Below are 23,905 nucleotides of genomic sequence, written 5' to 3' on the forward strand. Positions count from 1 at the left end.
TGAAATTTTCATTAATATTAAGTTTTCATACTTATGAACAGAAGAATATATTTTTCTATGTATGTATATATACGTAAGCATATACTTCTTATAATAAATTATATAAATTAGTAATATTTAATGATTTTTAATACTTAAATATTTGAGTCAATAATTAGAGTATAGTTTCCCTCTTGAAAGAGTAGGATTGAAATTTCACTCCTCTAAAATAAAAAAAAAATGATTTCCGAAATAGCACTTGAATGGTCACAATTTTAATTTTTTAACTTAAAAATTCCTTCTATATATGGTATATTCCAAAGTCTAATAAATTGTCTTGTAAAAATATATATTGTAGTTATATATAAATAAACTCCCTTCATCATATAAATATTGTCTTAATTTGATTTCTTTCAATCAATTTTTTCAACTTTTAATCTTAATTATTTTAAAATATATAATTAAAATAAATTTAAATAAATACATATTTAAAATATAATTTTAACAAAAATATTTTAAAAAGTATTTTTTAAAAATTTTTAAGTTTTTTTGAAAATTTTAAAATTATAATTAATCATGATTTACAAATAAATAGCAGTCAAACATGAAAAAGTTTGATTAAAAACCGTTAAACTTTCGTTTATGAAACAAGAGAATAAACACTAATTTATATTTGAGAGTGGAAATATGTGTTTACATATATATATATATATATATATATATTATTAATACATAAAAATCAAATTATTCCCGTAAATTATTATTATTTTTTTATTAAAGAGAAGGAATCCAACTCAATATCTTAAATAAAAAATACATAAATTTATCATCGAACTAAATACATATATTTTTAATAATTTAATAATTGATGAAAACGTTTTTCTTCGCTAAAAAAAAATTCTTTAGTCTCGTGAGGGGACCCAAGGACAACCAAGGTCAACAGGAAATCATAGGCATTAAAATAAAAGGGCAAAAAGAAAAAAAGGTTGGGTTCATGATTGTAGGTGGAGCTTAGGAGCAGAAGATCAGGCATTCACGTTAGGCGAGAGGCGAATGGCCCCCCGGAAGAGGAGCTTTTGCAATCTTGCAAGCGTGGATTATGTGTGACAGGTTGTACAGCGAATTAAAGTCTGTCGGGGAATCTTTTGTTTGATAAAAAAACAAGGGTGCCCGATTTTTAGATTTTGCTGTTACAAGTTGCCACCCGATGTCCTTGTGCTTCTTTAAGGAACACTACCATCCTTTGCCACCTCCTTCCTTCCTTGCGTTACATTAATTCTTTTCCCCTTTTGTTTTTCCTCCAAACTCAAAGTTATGTATATTCTATATTTTGCTTTCATATTGCACAAAAAGTTTGGGCTTTATTTATTGTTTTTTATTTGGCATTTCAATCAATTTTGGATTATATTTTAAAAAAAAAACATCAAATAAGTTTTCAAGTTTCATTTTAACTAATTTTTCAAAGATGAATAACAGCTCAAGGCCATTGAGGACCCATGAGGACTACATGGTTATAGACCCGGTTCCAAGGGGTCTTCCAATCTGGCGAATGTTTCATATTCCTTTTTTTTTTTTTTCTCATATTGGTACTTTTAGACTTGTGCATGCATCACAGAATTACTGTTCTCTTTTTTTTTAAAAAAAATATATAGTGATTTTGATATTAGAATTTTAAATATAAGTATTTATAAGAAAATAGCAGGAATTTAAGCACAATTTTAGAGCTCATTAGATTGCTTGGATGGGTCTAAGGATACCGTAATAATGAAATTCTACCTTGTTCTAATGTTATAGATGTCAAAAAGGCTTGAATACCACCTCATCTTTTTTAAACAATAATCAAGAGTCTAAGACTTTTTAGATTCCTGGCAATCATTTTCATAGAAAATGTAAAAGGTAAATGTTCACATTGAGAATTTTTTTTTCCACTTGTTTTGGTCATACTATCATTAATTAAATCCAAATCAATCGCTCTAATCACTATTACGTGTTACACAATTCTATTGGTCCCCAATGACTTGTACAGATTCATAATTTATAATTTACAATGCATTTTGTGTGCATGCGAGAGTATTTCTATTTGCAAATCACCATTAAGTAGTAGACTGTTTAATCTATAATTTGGAATGGAGGAGGCCATGACTAAATCAGTCGAGAAATGAATTGGCCAATGTTTTGCTACGGCAAAGTTCTCATCTCCTTATCAATGAAAGACCTTCCTTTGAATTACATTGATTATAATATAATCAGTCTATATGAAGTAGAACAGTTTATATATATATAAAGTTAATTTACCATTTTTATCTATTTATTTTGTCCCATAAAACTTTGAAAAGGCATATAGTTTAAAAAATTTGGACCACTTAAAGAAAACCGCACCTTTTTAGTCATCGTTTACAAAGGTTAAATATTATGTCCAACAAAGTGAAGAAAAAAGGGGAAGAAAATTGGTACGAGATTTAGGCCACGATGGCCCACGAAGATACACCTTACTTTACTATCATTGAAATGGTTCTATTTTTGGCCTTAATTAGTGCTTAAAAGTCTCCTAACATGAATGAAATCAAAGAAAATCTAATGAAATAATAATTAAAATGTTGACATCGCATGAATTAACATGTTTTATTTCCCCTGGTGTGCTTAAGTTAAAGCGTAATAGTAATTGTTCTAGAGGGTCAATCTCATTTTCTTCTGACCTCTCACGCTTTTAGATTCTTTGACCCTTTTGATGACAAATTTGAAGAAACCTGTTTGCAAGAAAAGACAAACAAGCCAAAAAAAAAAATCAAAATCAGATTTTCATTTGGCTTCATAGTCAATCACCAAATCTGGGATTTGGGATTTTCTTTGTTCTTTTTCTTTTAAAATTTTTCTGAAATTTCCTTTCAACTTACAAAGGTGGATTTCTTTTGTATTACTGCTCCTAAGTTTCAATACCAATTCAAACAAGGGATTGAATTTGAAACTTCGGGGAAAAGGATGGGTAGCTTCATCAACGACTTTTACTTTTACTTTTACTTTTTTCACTATCAATTATACTCTTGTTTGGTAAATATTTTTACTTGTTATTTTTTTTAAAAAATAAATCAAAAATAAAAGTATCAATAAAAACGAACCTTAATCATTTAATTGGGACAAGTTAGATTTGTTCATCACCTTAATATTGAAAACCCTTTTTCTTTTTACAAATAATGAAAATCCTTATCATGGTAGTCAAAAAAAGTTTAAAATATAATTTAATAAATAATCACATATCTTTTGAATAAGAAGTTTCAACTTCCAATCCCTCATCTTTTAAAATACACATATATTTTAAAAAGGGTTAGATTTATGTAGAACTTTTTGGGTGAAATTTGTGAGGATTATTAAATGAAAATTAAAATTGAAAATCCCAATTGGTAGAGCTCGTGGAATGAGTGTGTACAATTTTTTTTGGAAAAAAATATATTAACAAGTTTTAACTTGTATATCACTCTAAAAGTGTTAAATTTCAAAAATAAATTTATACAATTGACACGCATCTATTTAATAATTATATTAATTTAATCAAATATAAGATGTGCCACAATTCTTTAAATTTACTTGTAAATTTAAAAAAAATTTATTATTTGAATAATTTTCTTTTAATGTATATAATATAAAAATTATTCTTTTAAATAGGGAGGATGAAATTTTGAAACTTCACAAACGAATTAAGACGAGAGAGAAAGTCACAATACCAAGCCGACCGAATAAGAGAAAAGAAGTCATTAAAGCGGAGCATCAAAGATATTGGATTCTCCTAAAGCTTACGAAACATAATCAGCAATGGGTTTGACATAAAATGCAGTCTTAATTTTGATCAAATCATTTCTTATATATTGTTGTTGGAAAGTTTTGTTCTTTTGGCATAACTAAAATACTGTCATCATTAATAAATATGATAGCTTATTCTTTCTTTACATCTTTTTGTTTGTAATGGTTTAAACAGTACAATTTTGCTTCATCATAGTGTCATATAAAAACGAAACAACTAAAATAATATTTAAAAAGAAGAAAAAACACTTTTTAAGTTGTCAATTCAATTTCAAATTCCAAAACAATGACTAAGAACAATGGAAGCAAGGGGAATTTTATTTTCATTCATGATCAATCCAATTGATTAGCTTTATGCAAAAAAAGAGATTTTAATTAAAAAAGTTGAATAAATAGTTCATCCAAAGGGTTGATTAGAAATTAAGTATTCAAAAACTTGAGAATTGGGTTTTCATGTTTTATTCTCTCTCTCCTTCCTAGAGCTTCAAAAAAGAAGAGAAGAATTGAAGCCAAATGTCAAAAGATTTTGTCAATAAAATGGAATATGAACAATCATTTCAGTTAAAGTATGTTGGGGTTAGATGCATGCATGAATGAATGAATGAATGGAGTTGGAAGAATGGAAGATGGATGGCTGACCATAACAAACATTGATGAGTTGGAGAGTTTACACGAAGTTCACCATTTTGACAAAGAATATTATTAATAAATCGAAAAGAGAGAGGGAATAATGGGGATGGGGGGCATGCATGGGAAGCAAATCTTAAAAGGGAATCAAAAGAAATTGGCCTCTCTTTGCCACCACTCCCCCACCTGCCCAAGATATGGTAAGCGCCACATGATTTCACATTTGGGGGAAAAAGGCACCTCTGCTTACATCACCTGTATCTCTTGGGAGGATTTTGATGGGCCCCACTTACCCCTCCCACCCTCCTTCCATCCCTCTCGCCCCTCCCCCTTTTGCTTTCATCCCAAAACTTTTCTCTCTCTCTCATTTTTCTTTTCGCACATTGCCACTAGTATTATTATTATTATTGTTATTAGTATATATGTTTAACATCATAACCTTTCTTTCGGCACTTGCCCTTCTTTCTCCCCTCTCCCCTCCATGGTCTTTACATTACAATATTACATATATATATATATATATATATATATAAATGAATTACGAGCTATGACCACCTCCCCCATCTCTCCTTAAAATCCCCATTTAGATTTATTTCATTATTTTATTCCTTTATTATTTGTCATCCTCTTTTATTTTTCCCCCATTGCTTGCCTTGTAATTCAAAATCAATCAACTTGGAAAATTTGCAAGATTTGGGATGAAATCTGGTCGGATCTTGCTTTGTGGGGTGTGGATTTTGGTCAGTCTTATTTCAATGCAAACTCTTTCTCTTCTTCACCTCCTCCCATAGAACCCATAGAACAACAGAAGAAAAAGAGAACAACCCAAGCCTCAGAAAAACACACAAACAACGTTTCTCAACTCAATCCCATTGCTTCTCAATACATATTCTATCTTTTGCTTCTTGGGATTGGATCTTGAATTGGAACAATGGGCATGGCAGCAGAGTCACAGTTTCATGTTCTGGCTGTCGATGACAGCATCATAGACAGAAAACTTATTGAAAGGCTACTCAAAACCTCTTCATATCAAGGTACTTGGGAAAATTTTCTTTCATGGATTCCACCGTTATTTGATTTTTGTGCTGCTTTTTTATCTGTTCTGATTGGTTATATATCCTTTTGGATTCCATTGGCAGTTACCACAGTTGATTCTGGCAGTAAAGCTTTAGAATTTCTGGGTTTACATGAAGATGACACAACCAACCCAAGTACACCCTGCGTTTCTCCCAACAATCATCAGGTTTGGTAATTTCTATTTTAATATCTGGGATTACCCCACTCTTTTTATGCCTTTTTTTCTTTTTACTTGATTTCTAAAGTTTTTCTGCTTGTTTTTTGTGGTGTGTACAGGAAGTTGAAGTGAACCTTGTCATTACAGATTATTGTATGCCAGGCATGACAGGCTATGATTTGCTCAAGAAAATCAAGGTATGCTTTGTTTCTATCCTTTGTCTCTTTGCTCTTTCATCATTGTATTCCCTTATTCCTGTCCTTTGAGTCTTTTACCCGTTCAGACCATTTTTTTTTCAAGCCAGAAAATTTTGGGATTTTTGTTTTAAAATCTTTCTAGATTTGAGATTTTGCCATTGCCAAATTAGTACTATACTATATTGTAATGAAAAAGAGTTGCCAATATGGGGTCCTATTGCTGCCACTTGCTTGAGAATGTCAATGGAAAAATCTTTTGGAATATTTTGCCCACTTGCTTGCCACCATGGCAAAATCAGGTTCAACATGACTGCATGATTTACCATTTCTTTCTTTGATTTCCTTGTTGTCCAAAACTAGTAGTTTTCATCATGAGAAATAGATCTCAGAAGTTTACAGGATTTTATCTTTGAATTTTCAGGAGTCTTCATCTCTAAGAGACATACCAGTAGTTATCATGTCATCTGAGAATGTGCCTTCAAGGATCAGCAGGTAAAATTGATAAAAATCAAATAATACTAGTACTTTGATATTGCTTTAATTGGAAAAATAAGTGGGTAGCCAGGGAATTTTGATTTATGAGGTGAAACCTTATTTGTTGGTATAACTTTTTTTGTGCCAGATGTTTAGAAGAAGGTGCAGAAGAATTTTTCTTGAAGCCTGTCAGGTTATCAGATTTGAATAAGCTTAGGCCTCATCTGATGAAAACCAAATCCAAGGATCAACACCAAAAACAAGAGAAGCAAGAAGAAAAATCAGCCTTCCAATCACCAAAACAACAGCAACAAGAAAAAGAAGAGCATCAACAGCAGCAACAAGCCAGCAATAACAAGAGAAAGGCTATAGAAGAAGGGCTTTCGCCTGAGAGAACAAGACCAAGATACAACGGCATAACCACTGTGGTATAACCATATATGGACAAGAAAAATGTTTTAAATTCTGTTCTTCTGAACAATGTAATTCAGATAAATTTTCCTTTTTATTTTTATTTTTTTGGAGTTGGTATACAGGCTCGATAGGAGTGTAGAGATAGAGTTGTTTCATGTATACATCTTTACATGAAAACGAACAGTTGAAAAATTCCAATTTTGCTGTGCTAATGGAACTCCCCAAGACAAAAAAATTAAACAAATAAATAAAAGATAGTGTCAAATAACAGTATGATTTGAGATTTTGTGAATACCTAACAAATGGGGATTCCTTTGGATTGGCGATGCAATATACTACATTTTCTTGTGCGCTATGACTGAGTCTTGTTTTTTCAATGTGAAGTGGAGCTCGAGACTGTCACGCAATGATTGGCGGTTTGCGTGACATTCGTGCATTGATTGGTTTTGTTTGCGCGTAAAAGTAGATTTAAGGATTAGGATTTAGGAATAGGAACTAGGAGTAGTTCATTTGAAATTCTTAATTTCATACGTCTAAACCACCACTGCCCACTTCCTTCTATAAATGTGTACGCCAAATCAAGCACCACCAATGCACAATTCATGCCATAAATGATGCTACAACGTTTAAGAAGATGATGATTAGCTTAGCTTCGGCTTAGTAACGATAAAATAATGGGTAAAATATCCCCACTTTCAAAATTTTAATCGAAATTTCAAGTAGATCTATTAGTTTTGAAAATGAACACTCCTTTCTAAAAATACAAACACTGTTAATAGAGATTATGAAAAGATTAAAATATTTTTTTCTTTCTTTTTTAATTTAAAAATTTTTATTATATTTTTTAAAAAAATTTAAAAAAAATAAGGAACACCGAGCTCCCCAAGAAAGGGAAGGGCATGAAGGACGGGAGCTTTTTTTTTAATTAATAAAATTATATAATAGTAATTTTAAAAATTAATCGAAATTAAAATTATCTTTTTATCCTTACCACGTCATCAAGTTGACAGAAACATTAATAGTTGATTAATGATTGGATCTACGTATCCAATGAAAAATATTTCTTTAGAGTATAGTATCTATTTTATAAATTAATGGACCTTCATATAATTTTGATTAAAACTTAAAAGGTGAAAGTATTTTACTTTAAAATAATTTGTTCAAGGAAACGGACATAAACTATCTAATGGTTTTCTCAAATTTAAGATATTTTATTATTTTATGGGATTGAAAAATATTTTACGTTTGACAAAGATATAAAATATTTTATGCTTGTTGATGTAATTTTTTTCTATTAACCCATAATAAAACATTTTATTGGTAAAAGTTGTTTTCTTTTCAAATGGGTGAAAAGATTAAAATTTTTTTTCAAAAATATTTTTTCAGTTTTAACATAGGGTTTTTATCTTTTTATTGCAATGGATTGACTCTTTAATCAATTATTTACATTATCTTAAGATCTTATTGGGACAAATTTTAATACTAATATAGTATTTGACGCTTGCTAGTTGAGATGGAATCATCATTACTTTACTACATGTATCGTAATGAATAATAAAAAAAAATGGACCAAGCTTATGGATGTGATGTTAAGTTGTTGGTCAGGCTTATAAATTTACGTGATAAACAAATAAAAAATGGTTTACCTAATAATTTCTTCATGTTTTTTTATACTAGTATTTCATTGTTGAAACTTGGTGTAATACAAATAATGGTAAGTTGTCCTTTGCATGCGTGAATTGGCATACAATTGTTTCAAACCAAGCTCGTTTAGGGCCTGGAATTCATACCTCATCCGGGCCTTGGCCTAATGTAATATATAATGTTGCTGACGCACTTGTATCAAATGTCAAGAAACAGAATACTTGCTTCACATTTCAAAGTCTTTCCCCAAAGTTGGATAGAACTTAGCTAAGTAATTTTCTTTTGTTAAAAACAATTAAATTAGAAATAAATTTAAATATTAAATTTTATAAATTGATAAAGCTCAATGCAAAGTAATAATATGCAAATAGTTAATTTAAAATAAAATGTATTCACAAAATTTAATCAATATTTAATTGAACAGTGAAGATTTTATCACAATTTTTAATACAAATGCCTAGATAAAAAAGTATCAAAGCTGTTAACATAATTTAAAACATATTGTACAAATTATAAGCTAAATCAATGTGATTTTGTTGAATTACGATATTATTAGATCACGGTATGATTATAATACTGTTATATTACGATTACAATACTCTTAGCTTGATTTTCTCCTAGATCATTGAGAATCCCTTGTATATATATACACCTCATTAGTCCTCTAGTAAATTACACAATTTAGAATACAAGATTTTTTTTTTTGCTAACATTGTATTAAAGTAGGTGCTATCCTCAGTCGTTGGTCTCTTTATGAGTCTTCCTTTTGTTGATTCATGTTATATGATAAGTTTGTTATTTTACCACATAAAGAGGAGTATTGGAGTAGTGATAAAAGAAATCTCGCATTTGTTAAATTAAGGGTATTTTAGGCATACAAATGTATAAGGGCCTCTCCACCTGTTGTCAATTGACTTTAGGTTTGATGTTTTCCCTAAAAATTCAACATGATATCAAAGCAGGTTGTCTATTTTTAATTCTTTTCTAAACCCTTGTCCTTATACTATTTAAATTGTACCTAGCCTTCCCCAAAAATCACCACTAGCCAATATCATAGGCATAATACGATTATTACCCATTACAAGAGAAGCCATTTGGTGTAACCTTGTCACCTAACATCATTGAAAACTATAGTACTGGATTTTACACTATTTCAAATTTTGTTGAATCCACATCACTTTTCGACCATCAAATCACAACACTGTCACTTTTAATTGCCCTGTTGTTTTCTTGATCTATTAAACAATCTTAGATGGAGCTCTATTAGATGTCACATGTGCCACCACACATCTACATGCTTGGGAAGCTCTTGCCTCACGTGCCCGCATGTTGGTTGCCTTATCTTGACATCATTTGCCATTTCTCAGCATGTCACATCTTCTACCACATTAACATACTATTTATTTGCCATGTGTATTGCCACGCCAATAGCCAAATCACCTTATTGCAACGTGTCTTGCCATGTCAAGACTTTCATGAGGTCACTATTTTTGCTAATTTTGACCTCTTAATTTTGAATTTAACCTTTGTTTTTGCTAATATTTACGGTAAGATGGAGAAATCTGAAGCTTTTAGCAATTGTAATTGTTCTGATGAAAAAAAATTTAATTTTATGGGTCAAAGGTATGATAAGTTATCTAATTAGACATAAATATTGGCACATTGTCACCGGAAACATTATTCAACCTATACATGGGGCCAATGAGCCTATTATCAAGTTTGTACTTGAAGATTAGGTTAGCAAAACTCATTAAATCATTACTTGGTTTTCTAACACCTCTCTTCCAAATATTCATGTTCATTTGGGATTTTCGTATCACTAGGCATAAAATTTTTGGACTTGCTCACTATTACCAATTATGGACTATTCACAATTTGAAATAGGATTCGGCAAATCATTGATGATGTTTTGGCCTAAGTTTAACCTATTTAGAATCAGCTACTGTAGGCTAAAATTAATGAGGATCACCTTTATCTTTCTTAAGGTTCTCATGGCTTTTGGTCTAGAAAATGAAGCTGTTAGAGTTTCATTGCTGCATGGTAGTCCACTTCTGACATTAGATATTGCTATTCAAGAAATTATTTTTGAGGAGACACGTCTTGACTTGGATAAATCTCCACAGGTTGATGTTGCTCTTACTACTACTGATTCCTAACCATTAAACCAAAAATCTAACATTAAGTTCTATAAGAATTATTGACGAAAAAGTCTCAATTTTCTAATTGCCTAACAATTGAATGCATGTTTTGTCATAAGGTTGGGCATTTAGATATATTAAAAGTTATCCCAAGGACATTTGAGGGGTTAATTGCTGGCCATGTGGCATGGCCAATTGAACCCTTGGGACACGTTTGCCATTCTTGAAAAAGTCAAGGCTTTATTTTTCATTTGATCTCTTTCTAGTATTTTGATCTTTTCCTTCATGACAGTTATCATGCGGTTTTTTGGCCATCAAAGCCTTCATTTGATCGGTTTTTCCTTTCCAAAAACAAGGGTCACTTTGGGTTTCTGTTTGAGGTTTTTCAACTGTTTTGGTTTTGGGTTTTGCCACTTGGGTTTGTTGCTTCTCCGATTGATTTGTATGATATATTCAGTTTTCTATGTATTGGCTTTTTGCATATGCCGGTTGGGTTTTCTTGCATTTGGGATTTTGCTTGCCAGGGTAGGGTGCTTTTAGGTTTTTATTCTTAATTTATTTGTTGGCGTTTTAGCTTGAGATTCTTCTAGTGTTTTTGTTTTGAGTTTTGTCGCTTGGGTTTCTTGCTTCTCTTGTTGATATGCTTGATATCAACCAAAACAAGGGTTTTTGATTTTAGATTTCAACCCGACTCTTTGCATGTATCTTAGAGTAAAAAGCACATGGGTTTCTTGCTTTTCCTATTGATTTGCTTGATATCACATGAAATTTACCACTTTGGCTTGTTGCTTTTTCAATTGATTTACATTATATATCAGTTTTGCATGTATTGGCTTCTTGCATGTGCTACTTGGATTTTCTTGCATTTGGGATTTTTCTTGCCAAGGCAGGGTGCTTTTGGGGTTTTTATTCTTTATTTGTCTGATAGGGTTTTGGCCTGAGATTCTTCCGGTGTTTTTATTTTCAGTTTTGTCGCATGGGTTTCTTGCTTCTCCTATTGATTTGCTTGATATTAGTTGAAGCAAGGGTTGTTGATTTCAAATTTCAATTTGACTTTTTACATGTATCTTAGAGTAAAAAGTTTTTGATTTGCGCAATTTATCAAGTCGAAGGTATGACATTTTGAGAAATATAAACAATAAATTGTGTAGGTGTTGTTGCATATGATTGATTAGCAATGAGTGATTGTGGTTGTGTATAAATATCTTACTATGAAACTCAACTACTCTTTTCAATTCAACTTATTTATAATTGTATTTTTTTCTTTTGTTATTTTTCCAATGTTTTGTACAAAAAAACTACTATAATTGTACTTATGATTTCCTTCAATTTCCTAACACATATATATCACTGGAGTAGAGTAAAAAGTTTTTAATTTGGACAATTTATCAAATCGAAGGTATGTCATTTTGAGAAATATAAATAATAGATTGTGTAGCTGCTACTGCATGTGATTGATTAGCAATAAGTGATTGTGACTGTGTATAAATAACTTGCTATGAAACTCAACTACTCTTTTCAATTCAACTTATTTATAATTGTACTTTTTTTCTCTTATTATTTTTTCAATGTTCTGTACAAAACTACTATAATTATACTTAGGATTTTCTTCTATTTTCCTAACATGTATACATCATTGGATTAGAGTAAAAAGTTTTTTATTTGGGCAATTTATCAAGTCGAAGGTATGCCATTTTGAGAAATATAAGTAATAGATTGTGTAGCTATTATTGCAAATGATTGATTAGCAATGAGTGATTGTGGCTGTGTATAAATATCTTGCTATGAAACTCAACTACTATTTTCAATTCAACTTATTTATAATTGTACTTTTTTCTCTTATTATTTTCCTAGTGTTTTGTATGAAACTACTATAATTGTACTTAGGATTTCTGATTTCTTTCAATTTTCCTAACACGTATACATCATTGGATTAAAGTAAAAAGTTTTTGATTTTGGCAATTTATCAAGTCGAAGGTATGCTATTTTGAGAACTATAAACAATAGATTGTGTAACTGTTATTACATGTGATTGATTAGCAATGAGTGATTGTGGTTATGTATAAATATCTTGCTATGAAACTCAACTATTCTTTTCAATTCAACTTATTTATAATTGTACTTTTTTTCTCTTATTATTTTCCCAATGTTCTATAAAAAACTACTATAATTGTACTTAGGATTTCTTTCAATTTTCATAACACATATACATCATCGGATTAAGTGTTCAATGTTATTCCAAGTTTTGCTTCCTCCACTACTTTTTTTGAATAAATTGACAAATTAAGTACACTATTTAGATTGTTCATAATATTGTATTTTATTCTCTGCTATTATTGTTTTCTTATTGTATTTTGTTTTAACTTGAGCGTGTAGAGGTGTTGGAAGAGAATCTTAATTGGGAAGATGTACAGTGGTCACAAATAAGTGTTTGGATAGCTAGAAAAGAGTACATTGTTACTCGGGTGCATTTTCTATCTTTTAGTTTCATGTTTGGTATCACATGTACAACCATTTGTGATGTTTTTATTTGTTGATGGAAATTACAAATGTTAAACTGTCACGACCCGGTACTTCCCTCAAGCCCGTGACAATTGCTGCGGTATCCCGATAGACACTCATTACCCGAAATGTCAACCCGAAACCTCGTAAGGCTTTAATATCAGTATCTCATTTCTCTTGTGAGCAACCATTGTCAAATATCGTGTTTTAAAAGATTTTAAGCTGTTTTCAACTTAAAACAAATAAAATATTAATTTTTGTCTCATAGGGGTATTTTGATCATTTTTTTAAAAAATTTGAAATCAACCAATAATGTAGTATATAAGTGCAGAACATATATTTCAAAATCAAAAATAAATTTAGATGTCTAAAACATTCGTTTAAAACGAAATTATGATTATTTGGATATAATAAAAAAATAAAATAAATATTAAGTAAAATATTCTATTTTCTTATTAAACAATATTTTCAGAGTTATATGTAGATAGTTTTTGTAGTATAAAAGCAAAGTAAATTCATACATACTGTAATACAGTAAATTAGAGTATTTAATTTAATTTATAATGACCAGTGAGTCTCCGAATAACCAAAAGTAAAGAGGATTGTGAACTTACAGTTTCAAAGAATGCAAATCCAAAGGTAATCCTCGATGAACTCAGCTATCTACAACCTAATCTGAATCTGAGATGGGTGAAAAGAAGAGTGGTGAGATTTTATAATCCTAGTGAGTAAACAAATATCATCCGAAATATCTAAAGTCGAGAGTATCTTAAAAGTTTGATTCCTATCAAAATCATTCTCGGGGATACCTTGGCCAAGGCATCTAACCGAGTCCGTCAATACTGTTAAAAAGTTCGAATACACGTAAACATATTTTTAGTTTGACAAACACAGCCATTCCTTGGCGTTAGCGGAGTTCATCATCACGAGGTGGTTCGGTGTGACGTGAACTCTATCCATACCTTAGGAGATACCTTACGCGCCTCTCCGACCGAGGTACATATATATATATATATATATATATATATATATATCTGGATTCCGTGCCTCTTTAATAGGTTGGTCCACAGAATCCGCCTACTGCAGTAAGCTAAACTCACCATACAATAAAATTTTGACAGCATGACAGGGCTAATATTTTACTACCCAGTCTACAAGGGTAAAATAAAACAATTCATACAATTCATAAAACACAACCCAGTCAGTCATGCCAACACAATAACAATATGACATAAGCCATCAATTTCCAATCATAGATTTACAACATACCGGTGGTCTCCAATTACTTTATTTTTAAAATCGTTATTTCGTTTCAAGACAATTTATAAAATCTTTTTATTTAAACACATTTTGTTTACAAAATATAAAAATTTACCATTTGAACTCATTTTCATAAAATTTACCAAAACCTTATAAAAACATACTTTAGATAATTAAAATGATGGTAAGGTACTCACTATTTCGGGAATCGAATTTTTTGAGTACTCTGACTATTGATCATCGGGTAAAATTTTCTTACCTTTATCGGAGGATTCACCACCTAAACATAGTACAAAATTGAGAAACTTACTATATTGGTACTAAATCGAAATTAAACTAATTTAGACTACTAATGCATGATATGTAATGCAAAAATGTCCGAATAGCCGTTTAAATACGGTATTCGACCTAATTCGCACTATTCTCGGTGTAATTGGCTAAAACCTCCAATTTAACTCCAAATCGATTTCTTTCACATTCTACACTCCAATTATACTTAAAATACCTCAATGACTGTGAATATGATTCAATTTATCAGTCCGAATCATAAATCGCACATGTCTATACATTAAGTAAAAATTTAGATTTTCATGCCAAAATTTTTCATTAAATTTCTAGCCTCACCAATCATTAAATATCAGCAAATTATCATGAAATATCATCAATTTCAGGCTCAATATTCTCCTTAGAAAATTCGGCCTCTTATGGGTAATGGGAGAAAATGAATTTTTTTCTTGTTGTTTTGTTTCTAAATATGCTAAACTAACTAAAAACACTAAGATAACTTAGAATCAAATCAATCCAACTTCATTCTCTCTCCATACCCATTTGGTCAGCCATGAATTCACCATGAAAACTTGAGTTCTAAGCATGGAAAATGAAAAAGAAAGCATGGGTAGTGTAAATCATAAGATAAAATCACAAAATTTTACCTTTATTAGCTTAATCCCTTGAAATCCACACTTTTTCTTCAATTTTTCCACCTAGGTTTTGTTCTTTCTTTGTTCTTCTTCACTTCATGCTTTGGCCGACCATAATGAAGAAAATAGGCTGATTTTTGTTGATTTTAAAGCTAAAAAAAAATGGATTTTAATTTGACAAGTGTCACCATCCCATTGGTCTATTTTTTTAAACTTAACAATTAAGCAATCTCTCTCCACCACTTAAATTTCCTTCAATTATTCATGATAATATTGGATAAAATTCAGGTGCTGGACAAGTGTCGGGTGTGTAAAATTACAATTTTGCCCTTGGGGTGGTAAAATTACCATTTTACCCCTATGCTCCAAAAAATACCGAGATTACAATTTTTTTCACTTCTCAACCTCAAATCATACTCCAATACTCAAATCATACTCCAATAAGTCAAATAGGGCAAACAAAATCTTTTTTAAAAATTTCCATTTTGTCTTTAAGTGGCAAATGACCATTTTACCCCTGGATAGTGAAAATTTCGATTTGACTCTAAATTGATCCTCAAACTCTGAATTACCATTTTGAGTCATCCATGGGCTGTGAAGCTCTTAATCTCACCTTAAAATTCCTATTTGATCTAGTTCAAGGCTTAAATCAACTTTATTGTACCTCTAGGTACAATACCTACTTTTGTAAATTTTTCGAGACTCTCCTAGCATGCAATCAAGCTATCATCACATGTATGTCATGACAAGTATTTTATAAGATTGGGCTTTACATAAACATAATTTTTAAGTGTTATAGAAGTCTTTGCTTCAATAAAAAAAAACTTTGGTTTTCTTTTGTTCCATACAATTTACATATGTCTGAGTTATGGAGCTTTGCATCATTTTTTTTGAGAAAGGAAGCTATTGCTTTGTTTGACTGAGGTGCCGGTGCTCATTAAAATCCATCCCCAATAGACTTTTTAGCTTCTTTACTTGAGAATGCTCCAATGAATCATACAAAGAGGTATGTTGTGAGAAAATATAGAGGTGAATAATATTTTAAAAAAGAAGAAACATTTCATCTACAATGAAAGCAGGGGTTCATGTTTTAGCTATGTGAAGATAAACTAATTAAAATATTACTTTCTGAAATTTTGCTTATAAAGAATTGTTTCATCAATACTAATTAAGGGGTCTTCTGCCTTTTTAAATTTCATCATAAGTTTCATTATACTAAATTTGGTTCAAATGGATGTTGGTTTAATTATTATTTATTTGATTTGTTAATTACATTCTTAGATTGAATACAATAATTATATAAGTCAAATACTATATTGATTAGTATTTGATTTTAATTGTACTCTTTACTTATTTAATTTTTTTTAAAAAAACTTTGATTTAATTAATAATTTTCATGAGCACTAGGAAAGACTAAAGAAATCTTAGTCAAAAACTACTATTTTTGTTTTGTTGCTGGCTTTTGAAGCTGCGAATGACAAATAATGGGAGGTGTTTCAACTTTTGTGTTCGTCATTGATGGGTTATGGATGGATTTTAAAATCTATTCCTTTTTAAATTAAGTACACTATTTAGATTGTTCATAATATTGTATTTTGTTGTTTATTATTATTGTTTTCTTATTGTATTTTGTTTTAACTTGAGCATGTAGAGGTGTTAGAGGAAAATTTTGATTAAGAAGATGTGCAATGGTCACAAACAAGCTTTTGGATTGCTGAAAAAGAGTACACACTTGCCCGGGTGCATTTTTTATCCTCAAAATAGTTGTTATTTTCATGTTTGGTATCACGTGTACAACCATTTGTCATGTTTTTATTTATTTGCAAACCATCAGCAAATTATATTAATTCTCTTTATTGATTTATTGTCTTTAACTGTTATTATTAATTTTTTACATATTTAACTTATATTATTTTCTTGGTTATTGATGGTATTGCTTTGTGTTCACTAAGGAAATGATGGTGTTTGGATACTTTTGACAATGTTGACTCAACTTTTGGTTTTCGCTTTTAAATTAACAATGTATCTTAGTTTTTGCTTCAATAGGTATTGACTAGAAAAATAAGACATTCTTATGATACATTATGTTTATTAGATTGATTCCTTTTGTTGGTTGTTGTGCTTGCTTATAGTATGTTATTGTTAATATTTATTTTGGATTGTTTCAATAAAGATGCTAATTAAAAATAAATCATCATCTTATGATTCAAACTATATAACGATTGAGTTGGGTTATTGTTAATTTTGTCATTGAGTTTTGAATAACTGTTATATTCATTATCTTCCTTTTTAGTTATTGTTTGAGTTCTGCAGTTTTACTGATGGTGATATATATATATATATGTTGCATAGTTGACTATGTATAGACAAAATAGTTATGGACATGTCAGCCTGTTACTGCCAATTGAGTTTTTTGTCCAAAACTCTATAGTGTTTTGTTCTTCATATTGCTACCTGCAAACAACTACAACAATATTCAGACATGTAAGCTTGATGCTGCCAGTTGAGTTTTTTGTTCAAAACTATGCAGCGTTTTGTTTTTCAGATTGCTGTTTGCAAAAGCTACAACAATATGCAACTTTGTGATTATAGGGTTATGAAAATGAAACAATCATGTTCATTTTTGAATTGCTATTTCAAATAATTAGTTTGCACTGTTTTTAGGAGAACAATATCATAATCAATAGTTAACAAAAGGTTTTTTGCATCTCCTCTCATTATATATGTATATCATGATCATAATATAACACTTTTGAATACATGCGGATTAAAAACCTCTAGTACAAAGATTGTGCTACTACTGACAAGATGTTTGCAAAATTTTTCAAACCTATTGCAGAGCGCAGGTTATGATCTAGTATTATTGAAAACTATCTTAGGCGCCAGTCAAGACTTAAGGGAGGAACTTTTAAACCTAAGGGAGATTACTCAGCATTTGGATCTTCATCCATTTTTGTTATTGCATTGAAGGGAAATACTACTCTCAATATAAATGACATTGAAACTTCATTAAAACAAGTTATCTCTTCCAATTCTTCTTCTCACATTGCTTTCTGTATTACTTCAAATAATTCATCTTGACTTCTTGACTTTTGCTTATTGTAATTATATGATAATTTTTTGACTAAATACCTAAATAAGTTCCAAATCTAAACAAAAAAGTTAATTAAGCCATTATCATTTTATGTGTTCAATTAAGCTCTTGAACTTTTATTTTTGATCAAATAAACTTTTCTCATTAATTATTTACTCACTTTTATTAGTAAACGGTATAGTTGGTACTTTAATGTCACGTTATTTGCCATGTGACAAGTTGATGTGTCATTTTGATGATGTCATTGTTACGTGGAATGATGTGGCATTAAATATTGCTGATTAGGAATTATATGTTTACCTTTTTGCCTATCCACATGTCCAAAAATAATTGGCTTAAAGATTTAAAATAAAAAAATAACCTAACTATTTCTTCCTTAATTTGATAGAGCAAACTTTTGTGCTTAAACAAACTAAATCAACTGATTTAGGGTTTAAACCCAAAATTTATTACATCATTTTAGAAACAAAAAATCAAATAAATCTTAAACACCAAAAAACCAATATTCATTACCTTTTATCAATTTTGGAGAAGACGAAAGAGGTGGGATACAAGCAAAACTAGGGTGTTGTGTACCTGCCCCTCTCATTTATACAAGAAGATCCTCAACTTGTCGAAGGCTAGAAACTATTAATGAAGAAAGGGGTGAAAACGATCTAATTTTTTACAAAGAAAGTCCACCTTGTTCTTCCCATGGTGTTTACGTTTTTCTATTTCTTGATCACCTACAAATGCGAAGAAAATGTCACCAATTGAGCCATAAGATTTACTGACATGAAATGGGCATCTCATTAAGGCACTGAAAATTAGCTTTGTCAAACCCTACTTTGTAAAATAATTATAATGTCATTCACATGCTCGATAGAATGTTTGTATATTTAGGAAGTTCGAGAATCGTTAAAAGACGATATTGCCCCTAATGGTACCATTGAGTGGATTAAGCCTCGAACTAGTTCAAATAGGAATTTTAAGTTGAAATTAAGAGTTTCACAGTTTAGGGATGACTCAAAATGGTAATTCGGAGCTCGAAGATCAATTCGGAGTCAAAGCGAAATTTTCACTATCTAAGGGCAAATTCGTAATTTTTTCACTCGCGGATAAAATTTGAGATTTTGAGAGAATTTCGATCATATTTGACAAATTGGAGAATGGTATGAGTATAAGGGATGAAAAGTATGTCTATGGGCAATTTTTCAGTTTTTGGGGCAAAAATGTAATTTTTCACTTTACGGGGGTAAAAGTGTAATTTTTAAAAATTTGCTCCATCAAAACTTTGGAAAAGTCTAGAAATTTCATGGAAGACATGGATAAGTGAAGAGGATTGAGTGGTAGAAAAAGAAAGTCAAAACGATGGCTAGAAAAAAATAAAATAATAAAATATTTAAAAGGTAAATAAAATAATAATATTTTATTAAGCTTATTAAAAGGTTTGAAAATTCCAGAATTCTTCATTGGGAGGGTTAGCCAAAAACCAGCAGAGAGAGCGAGAGAAATAAGAACAAACCCTAGAGTGAGAAAATTCAAAGAAAAAATGTGATTTTTCAAGGAATCAAATGTTTAAAGGTATGATTTTTCAAGCTTAGCTTAAGATTTATCATTTCCATGCATTTCTCCTTATTTTCCATGGTTAAATTATGTGTTTTGATGATGGATTCAAATCTGATCATATGGGTTTAGAGAGGGAAAGTTGTTAGATTAATTTGATTTTGAACTATGTTAGTGTTTAGTATTAGTTTAACATGTTTATGAGTAAAACAATAAGAAAAATATTCATTTTCTCCATGAATTTCTCTAGGCCGAATCTAGCCAATGGTGTGTGAGGATGAGGTTGACTTTATTTTAAGAGAATTAGATGGAAAAATGATGAATTATGAGGTTGGAAATTAAATGGGAATTTTTGGTGCAAAAAAATTGAAATTTTTACCCACTAAGGGTAAAAGCGTAATTTATGGTCTGAACTGATAAATTGGACCACATTCACAGTTATTGAGGTATTATGGATATAATTGGATAATTGAAATTGAAATGGATGGAATTGGAGTTGAATTGGAGATTTTAGAAATTTACACCGTGTATAGGCGAGTTAGGTCGGACACTGTGATTAAGCGATTTTCCAAACATTTCACACCCTATCTAGTGCATACGCATGGATAAGAGCCTGAAATAATATATATTGATTTGACACAAATTATTGAATTTTTTGTGTCATGTATTGTGGATAGGTGGTGAGCTATCTGATACGGGTAAAAGACTACACCCGAGGACCTAGAATAGGAGTATATCTACTCCTAGTACAGTGAGTAAATTTACTATCGTCTTAATTATCTAGAGTAGATTTATTTAATTGTGTGATTTTATAGAAAAATGGTTTAATTGGAAAATTATTGTGTTTTATGGGAAAATGAGATTTTATAAAATAATTTTATAAAATTTTTAAAAATTTAATAATGATTTCAAAAACAGAGTAATTGGAGACCTATACTATAATTGTGTTGTTTATCCATGATTTTACATTAAATGGTTGATGATAAATATGGGTATGACTGGTTATTTTTATGATTTAAAGAATATGTGAACTGCTTTGATTTACCTTGAATGTGTTAAGTGAGCCATGTCATACTATTGTGATTTTATTGATTGGTGGATTATAAAGTGGGCACTGCAGTGATGGGGGTTCCGTGGGCCAGCCTAATTAGAGGGGCACAGTTCTCAATTATTGAGCTTACCTCGATTGGAGAGGCGCGTAGGATAACTCCCGAGGTAGGATTTGAGTACACTTCATGCTGGCCACCACGTGAAACTGGGACTCAGCCAACGTCGAGGAACGGCTATGTTGTCAGAGGTGAAATGTGTTGTGTGTGTGACAATAAACAACCTTGGCGGTCTCGGTAAGATGTCTTCGCAGGGTATCTCCCAGAATGGATTTTTGGCAAGGGCCAAGTTTTTGAAAAGTACATAAGCCATGTTGAGTAATTGGATGAAATTCAATTATTTATATGGGTTGGAATGAATTATTTTAATTGTCTCCTATTACTCGGCTTTAGATTATTTTGATGATGTCTGTCTACTCACTGGGATTTTATAATCTCACCCTTTCTTCCTATACATTTTTCAGGCTCAAAATAGGTAGTAGACTGTCAATTGCATCGAGAAGTAAATTTCGGAGTTGCATCTTAGAAAGTAAGGTTACAGACTTAAACCTTCTCAATTATTTGGGGGCCCACGTGTCATTGTAATTTAAATTGCATACTCTAATTTTCTATATTACAGTATGTATAAATTTATTTTGTTTTTATGTGCAGAAAATTAATTTTTGATGTTTCAAAAATATATATATATATTGTTTTACATTAAAATAGATTATTTTAATTAATATTTTTATTTTATTTTATTATTCAAAAAAAAAAAGAAAAAAAGATAGAGGAATGGAAAACTGGTACAAAAACCTTGCGAGGTCTCGAAAGGCATTCGGGGGAAGAATGTCTGTTGAGGCTTCACGACGGTTGTCACGGACTCGATGGGAGTTCCGAGTCGTGACAAGCTTAGTATGTTAATGCAGGCACAAATGCTTACAAATACATATAGCATCGTGTAAATCATAAAAGAAAGATTGGATCTTTTGTCGCCCAAAAGATTGAGAAGATTAAATACAATGGATAATGAAACCTCTTAATCCACTAATTGTGTAAAGTTTTGGGGACTGGTAGAAATAAGTTAAAAGTTTGAATAAAGTGTGTCGAATCCCCTTAATTAATTGTAAAACATCTCAAAATAAGTTTTTATGCTTTTCTTCCTTTGTCCCATTTTCTTCTATCTCGAAGAACACTTGATTTGTTTGTACATTGTTTAAATGTTCTTATATAGAGTTAAGGAATAAGGATGCTTGTTATTTTGGTGTAAATATTAATTTTATATGAGCAACACTATCTACTTATTTTTTTTTAAAATATTAGGTATGAAAGTAATTAGTTTTTTTTTGTTTGAAATCTTAAAGTCATTCATTTTTGGACATGTGGATTGGTAAAAAGGTAAATACATAATTCCTAATAAGAAACAATTAATGCATGTCATTTGCCACATGGTAGTGACATCATCAAATGACACGTTAATCTACCACATGGCTTTGACGTGCCAACTGTACTGTTGACTAGTGAAAGTTAGTCAATAGACAGTAAGAGTGCTTATTTGACCCAAAATAAAAGTTCAGAGACTTGATTGAACATAATAAAATGATAGAGCTTAATTGACTTTTTAATATAGTTTATGGACTTATTTAAGTATTTAGCTTAATTCTTTTATCTTTTCCATTAAAATATCCATTTTGTCTCCTCCTTCTATCTATACTATTAGTGTTACAAAATGAATATCACTCACATGGGACATGCTTTTGACTCGCATCTTAGTCTTCTTGATACTTACTATATTCATATTTTAGCATCGAATCTTAGACCTCACTATTATGTTCCCTTCTTTTGGTAGTCAGGTACAAGATACACAAATGAGGAAGATTTTTTTAGGATAAGTCGCAAGGTGGGAAGATTATTTGAGCTCTTCTCCCTTCATATCCTTCTAAAACATATGTCAGTTGTCATTACATCTAGTTCATTTTTGTATTAGTGGCGTCATCGTCTAGGTCATGCTTTAGCTTGTAAACTTCATTCTTTAGTTTCTCTTGAATTGTTAAGATCTACAAAATTTGAGTCTTTTCATTGTTTGAACTATCAACTTGCAAAACAAGCAACTTTTTTGTTTAATAATAGTACTCTTGTTTCTAATTCCCTTTTACGGATTATTTACTCTGATATTTGGATATTTTATGTGTGAATGTGTTGTCAAGATTTTGTTACTTTTATTGTTGATTATTTTCATTTTACTTCGATTTTTTTAAAAAAAAATTTCTAGTCACGCCAAATTTATATTAAGTATGTTACCATGATCAAAACTTAATTCTCCAATATCATTAAAATCCTTTGAATTAGTAATTGTTATTCTATGTTGCATGGTATTAACGTGACATGTTAACATATCATAATTGATGATAATGTGGTATGTTAACATATCATAATTGATAATGATATAATATGTTAATTTGACATGATAATATAATCATGTGACATTTTTCATCATTCACATCAATGTTATATTAGTGTCATAGGGATATAAAATGACAAATAACATTTTAACTAATGACAATTAGTCAATCATTAGTTATAAAAGCTTATTTGACCCAAAATAAAATACATGGGCTTGATTGAATGAAATAAGAAAATAGGAGTTTATTTGAATTTTCTTGAATTGTTTTGGGTCTTTTTTGAGTATTATGCCAAATATTTTCAACAGTTTATCCAAATAATAAAAAAATATTATATTTTTTAGTAAAATATTTTACACAAAAAATATTATACTTAAACGAGTTTTTTTCTGGTTATCAAACGGAACTTGAATGCTAATCATTTCTACATTCAAATTTAAAATTATATCACTCAATAAAGAGTTCAAATTCATCAAGGTTTTTCTAAAAGTGAGTAGATACTTCATGCCTACTTGATCTAGTTTTTTTTTAACTTATCAATCTTTTAAAAATAGAAGCTAGGCTAAATAGAGATTTTGACAGCTTTTTTCTAAGA

At 30.3% G+C, this 23,905-nt stretch overlaps 1 protein-coding gene across 1 annotated transcript; it reads left to right on the plus strand.

The window, feature by feature from the left end:
- Positions 1-5,183: 5,183 nt before the first annotated feature.
- Positions 5,184-6,918, plus strand: ARR9 (response regulator 9). The gene is made up of 5 exons (XM_007028451.3): positions 5,184-5,435; positions 5,541-5,644; positions 5,755-5,832; positions 6,254-6,324; positions 6,455-6,918. The coding sequence occupies exons 1-5, from the start codon at positions 5,333-5,335 to the stop codon at positions 6,738-6,740; spliced, it is 642 nt and encodes a 213-aa protein (XP_007028513.2). The 5' UTR covers positions 5,184-5,332; the 3' UTR covers positions 6,741-6,918.
- The last annotated feature ends 16,987 nt before the right edge of the window (positions 6,919-23,905 follow it).

This window comes from Theobroma cacao, chromosome 5 (genome assembly GCF_053813885.1).
Source record: "Theobroma cacao isolate CCN51 chromosome 5, ASM5381388v1, whole genome shotgun sequence".
Lineage (NCBI taxonomy): Eukaryota > Viridiplantae > Streptophyta > Magnoliopsida > Malvales > Malvaceae > Theobroma > Theobroma cacao.

Excerpts from the sequence above, each read along its gene's own strand:
- ARR9 (XM_007028451.3), top strand. The coding sequence starts at position 5,333 with ATGGGCATGGCAGCAGAGTCACAGTTTCATGTTCTGGCTGTCGATGAC. Across the intron at positions 5,645-5,754 it reads TTTCTCCCAACAATCATCAG|GAAGTTGAAGTGAACCTTGT; the intron begins GTTTGGTAATTT and ends TGGTGTGTACAG. Across the intron at positions 6,325-6,454 it reads GTGCCTTCAAGGATCAGCAG|ATGTTTAGAAGAAGGTGCAG; the intron begins GTAAAATTGATA and ends TTTTTGTGCCAG.